At 48.9% G+C, this 14084-nt stretch overlaps 1 protein-coding gene across 1 annotated transcript in view; it reads right to left on the bottom strand.

Annotated features, from left to right (window-relative positions):
* Myo18b (myosin XVIIIB) overlaps nt 1–14084 on the bottom strand; it is a 191649-nt gene that overhangs the window by 53749 nt on the left and 123816 nt on the right. The window contains exon 38 of the mRNA XM_052167649.1: nt 12961–13146. Coding sequence (XP_052023609.1) covers nt 12961–13146 — 186 coding nt within the window. The remainder of the gene's footprint in view (nt 1–12960; nt 13147–14084) is intronic.

The raw sequence follows: 14084 nt of genomic DNA, 5'->3' as shown, positions 1-14084 counted from the left end.
AGGTACAGGGATGACGTGAGAAAGAGCTGAGCAGAGCTGAGAGTGCACAGCCCTGGAGAGCTCACATAAGTTAAACCCAGAAGCCGGGACTGAGCCTGTGGCCACCATTGGGTCTTCAAGCTCTGGGCTTCTCTGTCAGGCCACCCAGAGAGTTTCCTTCTGAATACCCCAATCAGAGTTGGTAGGCCTCTCACAACAACAGCCACAACAACAAGGACAGTAACAGCAGCAACCACAACAGCAACCACAATCTCAGCAATCACAGCAGCAACAGTAACAGTGCAATCACAACAGCAACAACAACCACAACAACCACACAACAGCAACAACCAGTACCACCACAACAACCACACAACAGCAACAACAGCAGCAGCAACAGCAACAATAACCACAAACACAACAACAGCATCAACAGCAGCAGCAACCACAACTGCAGCAATCATAGCAACAACAGTAACTACACAATCACAATAGCAACAGCAAGCACAACCACAGCAATAGCAATAAATACAACAACTACAACCACAACCACACAACAGTAACAGCAACAACAGCAACAATTACAACTACCACAACCACAACAGCAACAGCAACAACAAACGCAACAGCAACTACAACAGCAACAGCAACAACAACAACTACAACTACAACCACAACCACAACAGCAACAACCACACAATAGCAACTGCAACAACAGCAGCAATCACAACAACTACAACTACAACCACAACCACAACAGCAACAACCACACAACAGCAACTACAACAACAGCAGCAATCACAACAGCAACAACCACCACAACAATAACAGCGACAATAACAGCAGCAACGCTCAAAACCACAACGGCACCAGCAGCAGCAGCAGCAGCAGCCATAGACTTGACAAATTCACTAGCTTCCCCCTAATCTAAATGCACCCCATCTAAAACCAGGAATTCTCCCAGCACACTCCATTCTGCTGCCCCACCTATTGGTGCAGCCTCAAGTTCTAAGGCTCCCTCATCCCTTCTCACTAAGACCAATGTCCCCATCCGAATCACAGAAAGGGTGTTCCCGGTCCCTTCTATGGAAGTATGAACTTGACAAGGGGCAAGTCAGGGAGTGAGGGCCGGACCGGACTCACAAGACCCCAGCTTCCCCGGGTCCGCCGGTTTCCCAAGAAAGTGTAGCTGTAACAGTGTCACCCAGACACTGTCACCCCAGACACCAGCCTGCTGGGCTTTCCTGAAGTGTGACGAGGACTGAGCAGAGCTTGGGTTGATTTGAATAATTTAATACACACCTGCGGTATTCAGTCAGTGCCCCCCTTCCCTTTTTTAAGTAATTAACATTGTGGAGTTAAATGACTTTAATTCCCAGCAAAGTGACAAAATGCAGCTGATGAGGTCTCGGGGGACCTGATAGCTATCTGCTCCTCCGTGTACACCATCCTGAGACTACACACACTGTCTGTAATTGGTATTAGCAACTGTAAATTCTGATTAATTGCCAGAGAGTCACTTTCCAATTGCAGAAACAAAGCCATGAGGCAGGGAGTAATGGACCCAATTATTCCTAGGTAGGCTTTCGGTAATAGATTTTCACTATCGGGACGCCTCATCTCGGAGGCAGAAGCGGAGAGACTCATTTCGTTAGATGCCAACACCTTCTGAATTGTGACAAGCGCATTCAGTGTCTGGGATCAAAGACGGCCTGGAAGAAACCTACTGTGGAGGGATTTTGGAGGGACCCAGGTATATGGGGGACCCAGGGCCTTACTACCCTTTTAAGACCAAGTTGCATTGGTGCTGGAATGTTTGTGGGGACCACCAGGTGACTGGAGAGACGAGGTGGGACCCGCCACAGCTGCCCTGCTGGCTCTGAGCATGCAAGAGGCCTGAACAGAGTGTGGAGCAGTCTGAGAATGCTGAGCCTTACACGTGTTGGGCCATTTGGATTATGCTGAGATAACGCTAACGGGCAGTAATTAGGAAACCACCGCCCAGCAGGGGGACCATAAAGTACTTTATTTACACCCGGCTTGTGGCCCCAAACACCCTCCATATGGAATGACTTTTTAAATACTTCACTTCTCACTCCGGATAATTCTTCTTTATGAGCTCGACTTCACATCTGCAAGCAGAGACTGCTCAGAGCTTTGTAAAATGGGCCCTTAACCCCGAGCCAGTGGACGCCCGGGGCAGCCGAGGAGGGGGCCGCGTGCCGATCTGAACACTGGACACATGGCTCATTGAGCACAAAAACAACATAAAGAAACGAAAATAAATTCCAACACTGCACGGGCTCTGGCTCTGGGCTGTTCAGGGCTCTTTCTGGATGTGGGCAGACTTAGAGAACAGGACAAAGGAGAGAAAAGGGGGGTCTGTAGGAATCACAGGGCAGGGCTGAGAGCGCGGCCGGCACCACCTGCTCCAGTGTTTGGTTTTGTTAGTATGATGGTGTGTGTGTGTGTGTGTGTGTGTCTGCATATATGTGTATGATTCTATGTGCATGTATGTCTCTGTGCATGTATGTTTCTGTATTTGAATGCTTATGTGTGTGTATGTGTCAATGTCAGTGTGTATGTGTATAATTCAGTGTGCATGTCTATGTTTCTGTGTACATGTGTGTTTTGATGTTTGTGTGTATGTGTATGATTGTGTACATGTATGTATATATGTATGTGAGTATATGTATGATTCTGTGTGTACAGCTATGTGTGTATGTTGGTGTGTGTATGATTCTGTGTGTATATGTATGTATGTCTATGTATGTCTCTGTGTGTATATGTATGTGTATATATCTATATGATTGTCTATATATGTGTATATGTGTGTGTGTGTTTATGGCTGCATGTATGTGTATGTTCTTTATGTATATGTTCTCTGTGTGTATGCTTGCAATTCTGTATATGTATGTGTAGGTGTATGAATGTGTGTGCATGTCTGTGTGTATGTATGCTTTTGTGTATGCATGTTCATGCATGCTTGTGTGCATGTATGATTGTGTGCGTGTGCACGCCTAGTGCCAATCATGTGTATGGCTCTCTAGGGGCCCATCATGTAATTTTTGACACAGGTCCGTCACTGGGACTCGAAGCTTGTCAATCCGGCTGGTGGCCAGCAATCTCCTAAGATTGTCTCCACAATGTTGAAGCCACAGCATGTGCCATCATGCTCAGATTTTTGTTCCATTGGTGCTGGGGATAGAAGTCTGGTCCTCATGCCCGCACAGTGAGCACTCCACCCTCTGAGCTGCCTCCCCAGCCCTAATTACATGAGTTTATAGAGTCTCAGGACTCAGGTCTTCTAGAGTGGCACACTTGCCACGAGATTTGATTTCACAGACATCTGACTCTGAATCTCTCTCCTCCTACTCCCCAGCCACGTCCCAGTCAGAGCACCGGTGCCCCACCCCAGTGACCCCGTTCCAGGGAGACTCTCAGACTCCTCACGGCTGGGCTGGCAGGGACTTGTTATCAAACTGTCAGCAGTTTTGCAAGCGAGGTGTCAAACACAGCTATTAGTAAAAATTAAACCATGTGAATTGACCATGAAATAATTATATTAAAAACAAGGATGAGCCAGGTGGTGGTGACCCACGCCTTTAATCCCAGCACTTGGGAGGCAAAGGCAGATGGATTTTTGAGTTCGAGGCCAGCCTAGTCTACAGAGTGAGTTCCAGGACAGTCAGGGCTACACAGAGAAACCCTGTCTTGAAAAAACAAAACAAACAAACAAACAAAAAAGATGAATCTCATATTTCTCTATGACTTCACTGGTCCTTTTCTGTGATCTGTACTTCTGGAGTTTGTGTTTGTTTTCTATGTTGGGGGAACAACAGACGATGATGTCCTATGTGCCTGGAACCCCCCATCCCCTGTATACTCAGCTTAAGGTGGTAAATTTATACTGTGAGAATTGGCAGCCACTGTAAGCCAGGAAATGCCTCCATGAAGAGCCGGTGAGCACTCACAGGTATTCTCCAGTTCCCATCCCCAGGACTGGTGGATACTGTGAGACCCAACCCAGCCATGGACTGCACGCAGGGAAGTCTTTCCTTAAAGGGAATGTATGGACACAGAGGTGGGGCCAGGGCCCTCATCTTCTTAAGACCTGAATCTCTTTTCATTTTTCCCATTTGAAGGTGAAACGTGCACCCCTAAGCAACGGCAGATCCATAATTCATGGGCATATAAAATTGATGCTGGGTTTAACGGAGGAGAGCTGTAAGTGGCTGTCCATTAACTATTTATGAGCCAGCCGGGGTGCTGACAAGCCAGACGTGGGGAGGAGATCACACCCGTGCTCCCATGTTTTATTTAAGCATTATTAAAAGTACACAGTCTACAGAGAGGCTTTCAATCCCGCCCGGAATCTGAATCCATCCTGAGGTTGCCTCCAGGTCTCAGAAAGCTCAGCCCTAGGTTCTGCAGAATGCTACTGTCCTTTCCTTCTGAGTAGGGACTCGCTTCTCCCCTTTCCTGGTCTCCACTCTCTCTTCTCATTGGCTCCATTACCAGCCGCCTCATGACCTGAGCCTCAACTGAATCATCTATAAGATGGGACACCCCACAGATGTCACCCCAACATCGACTGTGAGGATTTGATTGGAGAGTGAGTGACTTTTCCTCGTTGGGTTGATCAGTAATGTCTGGAGACCTTTTTATAGTAATCATTTGGAGCAGAGCATGCTGTCTGTTCCTACCAGATAAAGGACAGGGGTGCTCCTCACCCTGTTATGATCACAGATGTTACGGCACATCACCCCATGGCTCAGAATTAATAACACCACAGCTGGGAAACCCTGAGTTACACAACAAAACATTTCGATTATTTTGAATATGTACTTCTATGAGTAAACACCATGGGTCTAAGATGCTTGACTCAGAAAATCGTCCCTGAGAGGCTCGGGCCTGGGTTCAAATTCTTACTCTGTCACTTAGGAGAAAATGCCTTACCACGATGGCTCTGGGTTCCTCTACTGGTGGAAAAAAATAAATAAACAGAGGACGGGAACAGAACCCAGCTTGAGGAAAATGGACGGCAGCTGCCCCAGCTGCCACCACAGCCGTGAGCGGCACTGACATATCCCTTGGGATAGGAGGCATAGCATGCGGGTGGCGGACCGTGTCAGAGGGAAGGAGAGAGTCAGAGTCTGAGATGGAAGAAAGGAGAAAGACAACAAATGGTAACCAGTGAGCATCTACGGTGTGCTATTATTTGGCACTTCTGTATACTTATCTTTCCCATCTGCACAGTCATTTAACAGGCAGGCAGCTCTGGGCTTCATAACCCTGGGCTTCACAGGGGAGAGCAGTTTGTGCAATATGAGCTAAGATATCCTTGGGTCTGTTCCTTCTGTCAGGTGCTATCCTCTCTTCCCAATCACATCCATTTGGAGCCTGGTTTTGGAAACAGGGGATCTTTGCAGAAGTGGTTAATGGAAATGATGACATTGGGTGAGAAATGTCCGATGAAATGTCCCCTGCAGGCTCACAATTTGGAAGCTCCTGGTGGCCCTGTCTGAGGAGGTTCTGAAAACTCAGGGATGAGGTCAAGCCAAAGGAAGTCAGTCCTCAGGGTCTACATCATCCCCAAGTGCTCCCATTTTGTCCTCTGCTTCTCGGCCCAATGTGACAAGGACTGAGTGCCTTACCATACCTTCCGCACCATGCTGGACACTGCTCCCCCTGCCCCCCCAAGCCATGAGCCAAATGGTTACAGTGACATGATCACTAATGTTGTAGCTGTAAATCCAGGGAGTTTGGCCTCAGAAGAAGACACACAGAGTCAGTACAGAAGAGGAGGCCATGTGAGAACAGAAGTGGAGACCAGCTGGTGCCGCCACCTGCCGGGGATCACCTGGAACCATTGGACAGTGGACAAGATTGTACTGTCCCTCCTGGAACCTATGAGGCAGGGGGTGGACCTGCCGACACTTTGATTTCAGACTTCCGGCCTCCTTAGCTGGGACACGATGGACCTTTCTTCCTTTAGGACAACCAGGTTTTGGTAACGGATAAAAGCCCAATAGGATCTATACTTTGATCCTCACACAAGTCAGAGCAGTTCCATGAGTGAAGGGGGGAGGGGTGGGGAAGGGAGGCACTGGGTCATCCACAGGCACCAAGGGAAGAATATAGGATGAGACAGATGAGAGGGAGAAGGCTAAGAATTCAGGCTTGCAGCCCCATAGCCAGTGTCCTCCGCAGGGGACCTGGGTATAGTCCAGGCACACAACAGCCATTCTCTAGCTTTTAACTAAAAATGCTGTGTGAGGTGGAGCCTGTGAAGAGCAGAGAGCAATTTTCAGGAGTCATTCATCCCTTCCGGTCTACCACGTGGGACTCGAACTCAGGACATCAACATTTGGCCATCACCTCTACACACTGAGACATCTGGCTGCTTCCAGATCTGCTTCTTCTGTAAGAGTCTACTCCTATGGTGACTAACCCAAGCGTTCTTACAGGAAGCAAGCAAAACCTAATCTTTCTGTATGGCAAGATGAGACATCAGATGTCGATAAAGAACAGGTAAGTTCTGTACCGTGTGGGAGTATAGGTGTGGGAACACCAAGAAACCAAACACACTGCAAGTTTGTTCAGACCTGGGAGACCCATGTACAGCCCCAAGAGGCATAGTTTCCACCACAGGTACATCAGAACGGAGGCAGATGGTGTGTAGGCTCCCCACCACCACCCGTACTCCAGCTTCCCTAGACACCCAGTCCAGGGACCAAGGTGGTTCTCTTGGGCTCTGTGACAACTAAAAAACAACAGAATATAAATCCAGAGACGAGCTGTCTCGTGCCCTGATGACAAAGGAACTTGAATGATTTAGAGCCAGAAAATTCTTTTCTCCACAATGGCACCAGGAGTTGCCAGGAATAGTATATCCACTAAAATTAATGGCCAGAGCTCATTTTTCTTATTCTGCAGGCAGAGAAGTTCCATTGGTAGGGTAATGGATACTGATCTGGACGTGCTGGTGAGCCAGCTGGGGGATCAATCACGCACACGTAACAGCTCACAACCCTTTAAACCAACACCAGCTGTGACAAATGGAGCTGGCCGGAGACGGGCGGAAAGGGATACTGACAGAAGATCCATCAACATCCTTGTGGTGGCTCAAGGGTCCCAGGGGCCTAGACTCCTTCTCAGTCTCCTACAGTAGTCATTTTTCAGCAGGCTAGACTGAAAGGGCAGGGATATCCTTGGGAAGACTTCAGCGCTAGACACATAAGGTCATCAGTCCCAGCTTCGGCATCCCGGATGCTACTGCCCTGGCCTACCTCTGCCTGGTGGAGATGATGGTCAACACCTCAAAAAACCCAGCATTCACTGAGAGAATCAATGATGGAGGAAGAAAGGGAAGAAGGAAAGGGAGAGAGGGAGGGTGGATGAATAGATGAAGGATGGATGGATGGATGGATGGATGGATGGGTGTCTGGATGAGTGGATGGGTGGATGTATGTATGTATGTATGGGTTGGTGGGTGGGTGGATAGATGGATGGATGAGTAAGTGGATGTATGGATGTGTGGATGGGTGAGTGGATGTATGGATGGGTGTTTGGGTGAGTGGATGGGTGGATGTATGGATGGGTATGTGGGAGGATGAATGGGTGGAAGTATGTATGTATGTGTGATATATGGGTAGATGGATGTATAGATGGCTGAGTGGATGGGTGTACATATGGATGGATGGTGGACAGATAGATGGATGGATGGGTGGGTGGAAGGGTGGGTGGAGGATGGATGATAGGTGGATGGGTAGATGGGTGGATAATGGGTGGATGGACAGGTAGATGGACTGGTGGATGGTGGATGGGTAGATGAGTGGGTGGATGGATGGATGTATAGGTGGGTGGATGGATGGATGTATAGGTGGGTGGATGGATGGATGTATAGGTGGGTAGATGGATAGATGGGTGGATGGGTGGGTGAATGGGACAAATGGATGGATGGGTGAGTGCATGGAAGGATATGTGGGTGGGAGGGTGGGTGGATGGATGGATGATAGGTAGATGGGTAGATGGGTAGATAATGGGTAGATGGGTGGGTATGAGAATGGATGAATGAATAATTGCATTATGAAGTTGGGAAATCGCCTTTCTTCCTACCAGGGAGACGTTAATTCTAAAGATGGAGGGTGCAGGTTACAACCCTGCTCTAGAACATGGATCTGGCGGTGGTGATGTGCATGGGAGGAGGATTTGGTGCTAAGTGGGGCATGACTTTGAGTGTTGTGATCTGTCCCTGCAGAGGAAAGTGCATTTGTGTAAAGTCCACTAGTGTTAACCAGCTCTCTGACACTGCAGGAAAAAACTGGAGGCGTACACATAACAAGATGGAAAGGCTGGCTTGGGCTCAGTGTTTCAGAGGTAGCATTCCATGGCCCCTTGCCCTGCTGCTTTGGAGGATTGTAGAGAGATGCTGTTGGAGGTAGCTACTTAATTTAATGGATACCAAGCAGCAAAGAGAGAAGCAGGAAGGGACTGGTACCCTGATGTCCCCTCCAAGGGCACACCCCCCAATAATCTAACTTCCTGCTATACACCTTGACATGGAAAGGCCTCCATCGAAGCTGTAACAGTCATGTATCTCACATGTGTAAGCTGGTTGAGGATGCCTAGCATGTCCACGCCTAGCATGATGCATAGTAGACTCTGGAGACATGCCTAAGATGAATGAATGGACCAAGAACTCTGTCTTCTGCACAGAATGCCAGGAAAAGACACAGGAGAGGATATGCTGTTCCAGGCTTTGGACCTTGACCAGAACAGGTGTAACGGAGTCTCTGAGAATCCTAAGTAGATGCCAGGAGGCCATAGCAGGGTATACTGGCTGGTTTTGTGTCAACTTGACAACGCTGGAGTTATCACAGAGAAAGGAGCCTCCCTTGAGGAAATGCCTCCATGAGATCCAGCTGTAAGGCATTTTCTCAATTAATGATCAAGGGGGCAAGGCCCATTGTGGGTGGGGCCAGCCCATCGTGGGTGGTACCATCTCTGGGCTGGTAGTCTTGTGTTCCATAAGAGAGCAGGCTGAGCAAGCTAGGGGAAGGAAGGCAGTAAGTAACATCCCTCCATGGCCTCTGCATCCTGACCTGCTTGAGTTCCAGTCCTGACTTCCTTTGGTGGTGAACAGCAATGTGGAAGTGTGAGCTGAATAAACCCTTTCCTCCCCAGCTTGCTTCTTGGTCATGATGTTTGTGCAGGAATAGAAACCCTGACTGAGGCACAGGGTGACCAGCCTCAGCAACAATGACCATTTATTGTCCCAGTGTCCTCGGTACATATGTGGTTCAGCACAGTGGGGATTTTGAGATCCCTCCCCTTCCTCACTGTGCCTGTGAGCATGTGTGTGAGCCCAGACTCTTTCCTCCTTCCACAAAGTTCTGGGAGCCCAAAGACCAAGAATATACTGATAAGGTGGAGACAGCCTCTCTCAGGCAAGACACTGTGTGTGGTGATTTGGATTGGAAATGTCCTTTGCAGGCTCTTGTTTTGAGCTCCTGGGCCCACCCAGCTTGTGGCCCTACTTTGAGCCTTTAGGTTATGGGGCCTGGTGGGCTGAAGGTCATTGGAGGCGGCCTTTGAAGGTTAAAACCCTCCTTGATTCAGGTGTATATTTTCTGTCCCTGGTGTGCACCGTGTGACTGGATGACGTCACCAGCCCCTGCTGCCTCCGACTGCATGGCTCCTACCCCGTGCTTTTCCCAGCCATGAGGCAGGGCTGAGAGCTCTGGAAACTTGAGCCAAGAGAAGGCCCGCTCCTCCACTAAGGCTGTCTCTGTCAAGGGGTCTCAGCCATAGTCACAGAGGGGGGACGTCACCAATACAGACTGCTGAACCTGTCCCTGTGAGCCTTGTTCACCTTAGAAGCCCTAAAGAGACCGTGGGGTGTGCCAGATGCCTTGGCCACGGCAGGGGTGTGGTCTGCTCTTCTGGGATGAGTTCCCAGTGGGGTGGACTTTCCTGACAGATGTCCACCTGTGAATGTGGGTTTATCTGCAGGATCAACACAATCTCTACGTAGGGTGTGCTCTACAACCAGAGGTAGCTGACAAGGACAGAGAGATAGTTGAGGCCTGAACCCTCAGGCAAAAAACCCCCACAATTGTCTGGAGATGGAGGTAGGGACTAGAGTTTCGCTGCCAGGAGGCAGGGAAAGCCCGGTGGGAGGTAGGATGGGGTAGGGGTTTCTTTGGAATGAGTGTGATCTGGCACACTCTGTTTTAGACTCTGATCCCCACAATACTTGAGACCACATTTCCGTGGCTTTTCAGTCATTTTGATATAACCACAGCAGACATATCTTGAGGTTGCTCTGAGATGCTCCAAACTGCCCACAGCATTTCTGACAGTGACATCTGTCCAATCTTTCTAATATTTGAGGGTCTCTAAAGATCTGCACATTGTCCTAGGACCTAAGGCACAGAGAGGGAAATGAAGAGGGGAGAGCAGGACCCAGGAAGGGGAGACAGCACAGAGGGGAAGAAAAGCCGCCATTTGATGGGCTAGTCTGCCTGCGTGTGCAGCCAGCTAACAAAGACCTCAGAAGAGATGGAGGCCAGGATGATTTTCCTCCTTGCTGGAGCTGACACAGACATGGTGTGGCATAGGAAGTAGGGCTCCTAATGAACCCTGCTTGTCAACTGGAGGAAAGTCTTTCTCTCCCTTAGGGCAGAGAGGAAACTCCAGTCAGGGACCTGGACTTGTCTGGGGACCTCGGTCTTTGTACAGCACCTCGCCTGTCTGTCACCACCTAGGCAGCTGGCCTGTCAGGGGTAGAGCTGACAGCCCGACCATGGCTGTGGACGATGCTGGCCTGAGAAGCTCATTTGCAGAGGAGGATGGCGGGTAAGCCCTGTCAGACAGAAGGCACAGGCAGGCAGGGGAGAAGACCTCACTTTGGAGACCCCAGGGCCTGGGTTAGGCATGATGTAGGTTGAAAGCTGAGTGGTGCTGTATAAAAGGGGTGCTGGGTACCCCTCCCAACTGCAGAATACTTCAATGTGCCTGTCCCCAAGACCGACGCTTTCATGTGCCCTGTGATCCCTGCAGGAAGCTATTCGTAGAACAATACATCAAAAGATGAAGGAAATTCCCACAAGGCGGAAAACAGATTAAAAAATGTTCTTGGTCCACACCACGGATATAAAGGGACCGAGTGAGTGATACGGTGAGCTAGAGCTACAGAGTGCGTGACCACAGGCAAGTACCCGTCCTTCTCTGAGCCTCCATTTGCCTCCCAGATAGCCCAGGCCTCTGAAAGAAGTTTCCCCATCTTCCCAAATGGACATGGGATTCCCATAGGGAGCACTTCCCTCAGAACGGGAGCACTGTGCATGCTTTTCTAGGTGCCTCTTTCACCTTCCATATTTGCTGTACCTTTGCTCCGAGCCCCAAAATAAATCCAAACTTACCACAGGTAGCACTTGAAGCCTCAGCTCCCCCATTCTACAAGCTGTGGTTGCTGTGAGCCTTGTAGGCTGAGACAGACACAGAGACTTCAGGAGAGATGGACACTGGATACAGAGATACCCTCTTTGTGTTGCCTACCCTTTATGGATACTTTATTCTGACCCTTCGGCCACCCAGATGTTTATATTCTTATTCTCTCAGGATTTGGAATTATTTCACAGGTAGTTACTTATTATTCTGGAGTAAAAGAAGCATTCAGATATATGGGGATAGCATGAGCTATAGTATCTATTGGCTTCCTCGGATTTATTGTATGTGCATATCATACATTTACAGTAGGCCCAGACGTAGATACAGAAGTTGACTTTACATCTGCCGCTATAATTATAGCCATTTCTGCTGGTGTGAAAGCATTTGGCTGACTTGCAACATTACACAGCGGTCATATTAGACGATCATATTATGAGCCCTAGGCTTTATATTTCTATTTATAGTCGTAATCGTTTTATTAAACTCCTCACTTGATGTCATACCTCATGACACATACTATGTAGCTGCCCACTTTTGTTGGACATCAAAAAGTCAGGTAGGGCCACACCCCAGGCCCTAGTGCTCTGGCTGGACTTCACCCCCCACAGTGACCTAGCTACAGCCAGGTTTGCCCCGCCCCACAGTTACCTGGCAACAGCCAGGTTTGCCCCGCCCCACAGTTACCTGGCAACAGCCAGGTAGCCTGACCCACTATAAAAGGAGCTGCATGGTCCCTCCTTGTTCTCTTGTCCTCTTTTTTTCTCTTGCTCTCTCCCTTGTGTCTCTCCCCACCCTCTCTCTCTCCCCATTCTCTTTCCATGGGGCCAGCTCTAACCACTCTTTCTCTCCTTTCTCTCTTTACTTTTCTGTCTCTTTTCTTTCCCCCTACTTTTCTATAATGAAGCTTTAAAATCATGGCTGTCTCTTCTTATCAAAACCCGCCATGTTGGAGCAATGGGACAGGCCTCTCAGATCTCCAGCTGCCAGACTGGACCAAGGACTCCCCCACCCAACCGGGCTTCTTTCACAGGTACGTGGGCCCGCATCAGAACAGCCCACACACTCCCACTATGAACTCTCTATAGGAGCCATATTTGCTATCATAGCTGAATTTGTCCACTGATTCCCACTACTTTCAGGTTATGACCTAGATATGTGAGCCAACGCTCAGTTCACGATCATATTTGTAGGAGTAAATGTAACATCCTTCCCTCAACATGTCTTAGGTCTTGTAATACCTCAACGTTACCCTGATTATGCAGTGGCTACCCTGTCCTTGGCATTCGCCATATGAAGCTGGAAACACTGGCCTGGGTGTGGTTGCTTCCGGTATCAAAGAAGGCCTTTGGTCAGCTTGGGATATACCTCAAGAGTCTGCAGGCCACCGTAGTGCTGACTCTCAGCTCTGTTTCTCAATCCTTGGTAACCACCTCAAAAGGCCTGTGAGGGCAGCCTGTAGTTGCCCATCAACTGATCCAGCCCAAATGCTCAATTGCACAAGAACCCACCAGGGCCAGGCCTTACCAGTTCCATGCAGCGCAGGCTAGCTTCCTCCTCCCTCTGGGCCAGCTCCTGCATCTCCGCCTTCAGCTCCTCCAGGCGCCGCTGGTAATATTGGCTGTTTTCCCGCTGCTGGGCCTCTGCCTTGACGGCTCGAGACAGCTCTTCGCCCATCTTGATCATACCTTCTCGAAGCCGGATGACCAGCACCTGGGAGGGGGGCAGAGACAGTGGTTGGTCTCACTTGGGGAAACCAGGCGCCCAAAGGAAGGTCTCAAGGAAATGAGATCCTTCACTGGTACCCTGCACGCCTGCGCCAAGTGATCTAGCTAAGAATTGTTATTTCTTAGTCTTCCTCAGAGAAGAACGCACTGACTGGTTACTAAGTACAGATGCTCAAGCCCTGAAAACATATGTAGAAGGGTTGTACAGATCAACCAGGTTATGTTTAGAAATATGTATTTATGTACATACATGGATATTTCAAAACATGAGTTTGAAAGAGAGCAAAGAGGGATACTTGGAATAATATGGAGAGAGGAAAGGAAAGGGGAAATGATGTAATTATATTATAATCTCAAAAATAAAAGAAAAATGAAAACCATAAACCAAATCAACAACAAAAGTGGAAAAGAAAAAAAAAAAGAATTGTGATTTCTGCCCCCAAAATAAAAATTAACTTTGAAAATAAGGATTCTGAGAGGCATGGAAGGACTAAGGCACAGAATATGTGCCTCTGAGAGGCTCTGGGTTCAAATCCTTCCTTTACCTCTTCCCGACTTTTGGCTCAGGGTAGGTGATTGTGGAGGGGGCTCCTGTGTCTGTGTCCCAGGACACTCACTCCCAGGATCTAACACACTAAGCTAGGCATTTGGCATACAAAGTCCAGCACAACACAGGGCTGCAGCAGGAGGGCCTGAGAATCCTTGCCCCCATGCCTCCCAAGGTCGGGGATGTAGAGAGACACCCCAGAAAGAATACTCTACCCCAGTCAAACCTTTGGCTTCTGGGTTTATGAAAGGGAGCCTTAGATGAGACCACTCCTCTCCACCCTCCTGCTCCGTGTTCCTGGGGACAGAAACCCGTCAGACATAATGAAGAGATGAAGACAAAAGACTGCCAGCACCTCGAATGCTAGAAAAGCCCCA

The sequence above is a fragment of the Apodemus sylvaticus genome, chromosome 22 (genome assembly GCF_947179515.1).
Source record: "Apodemus sylvaticus chromosome 22, mApoSyl1.1, whole genome shotgun sequence".
NCBI lineage: Eukaryota > Metazoa > Chordata > Mammalia > Rodentia > Muridae > Apodemus > Apodemus sylvaticus.
Note: the sequence above shows the minus strand (reverse complement) of the source record. Positions and strands in the feature narration are given on the sequence as shown.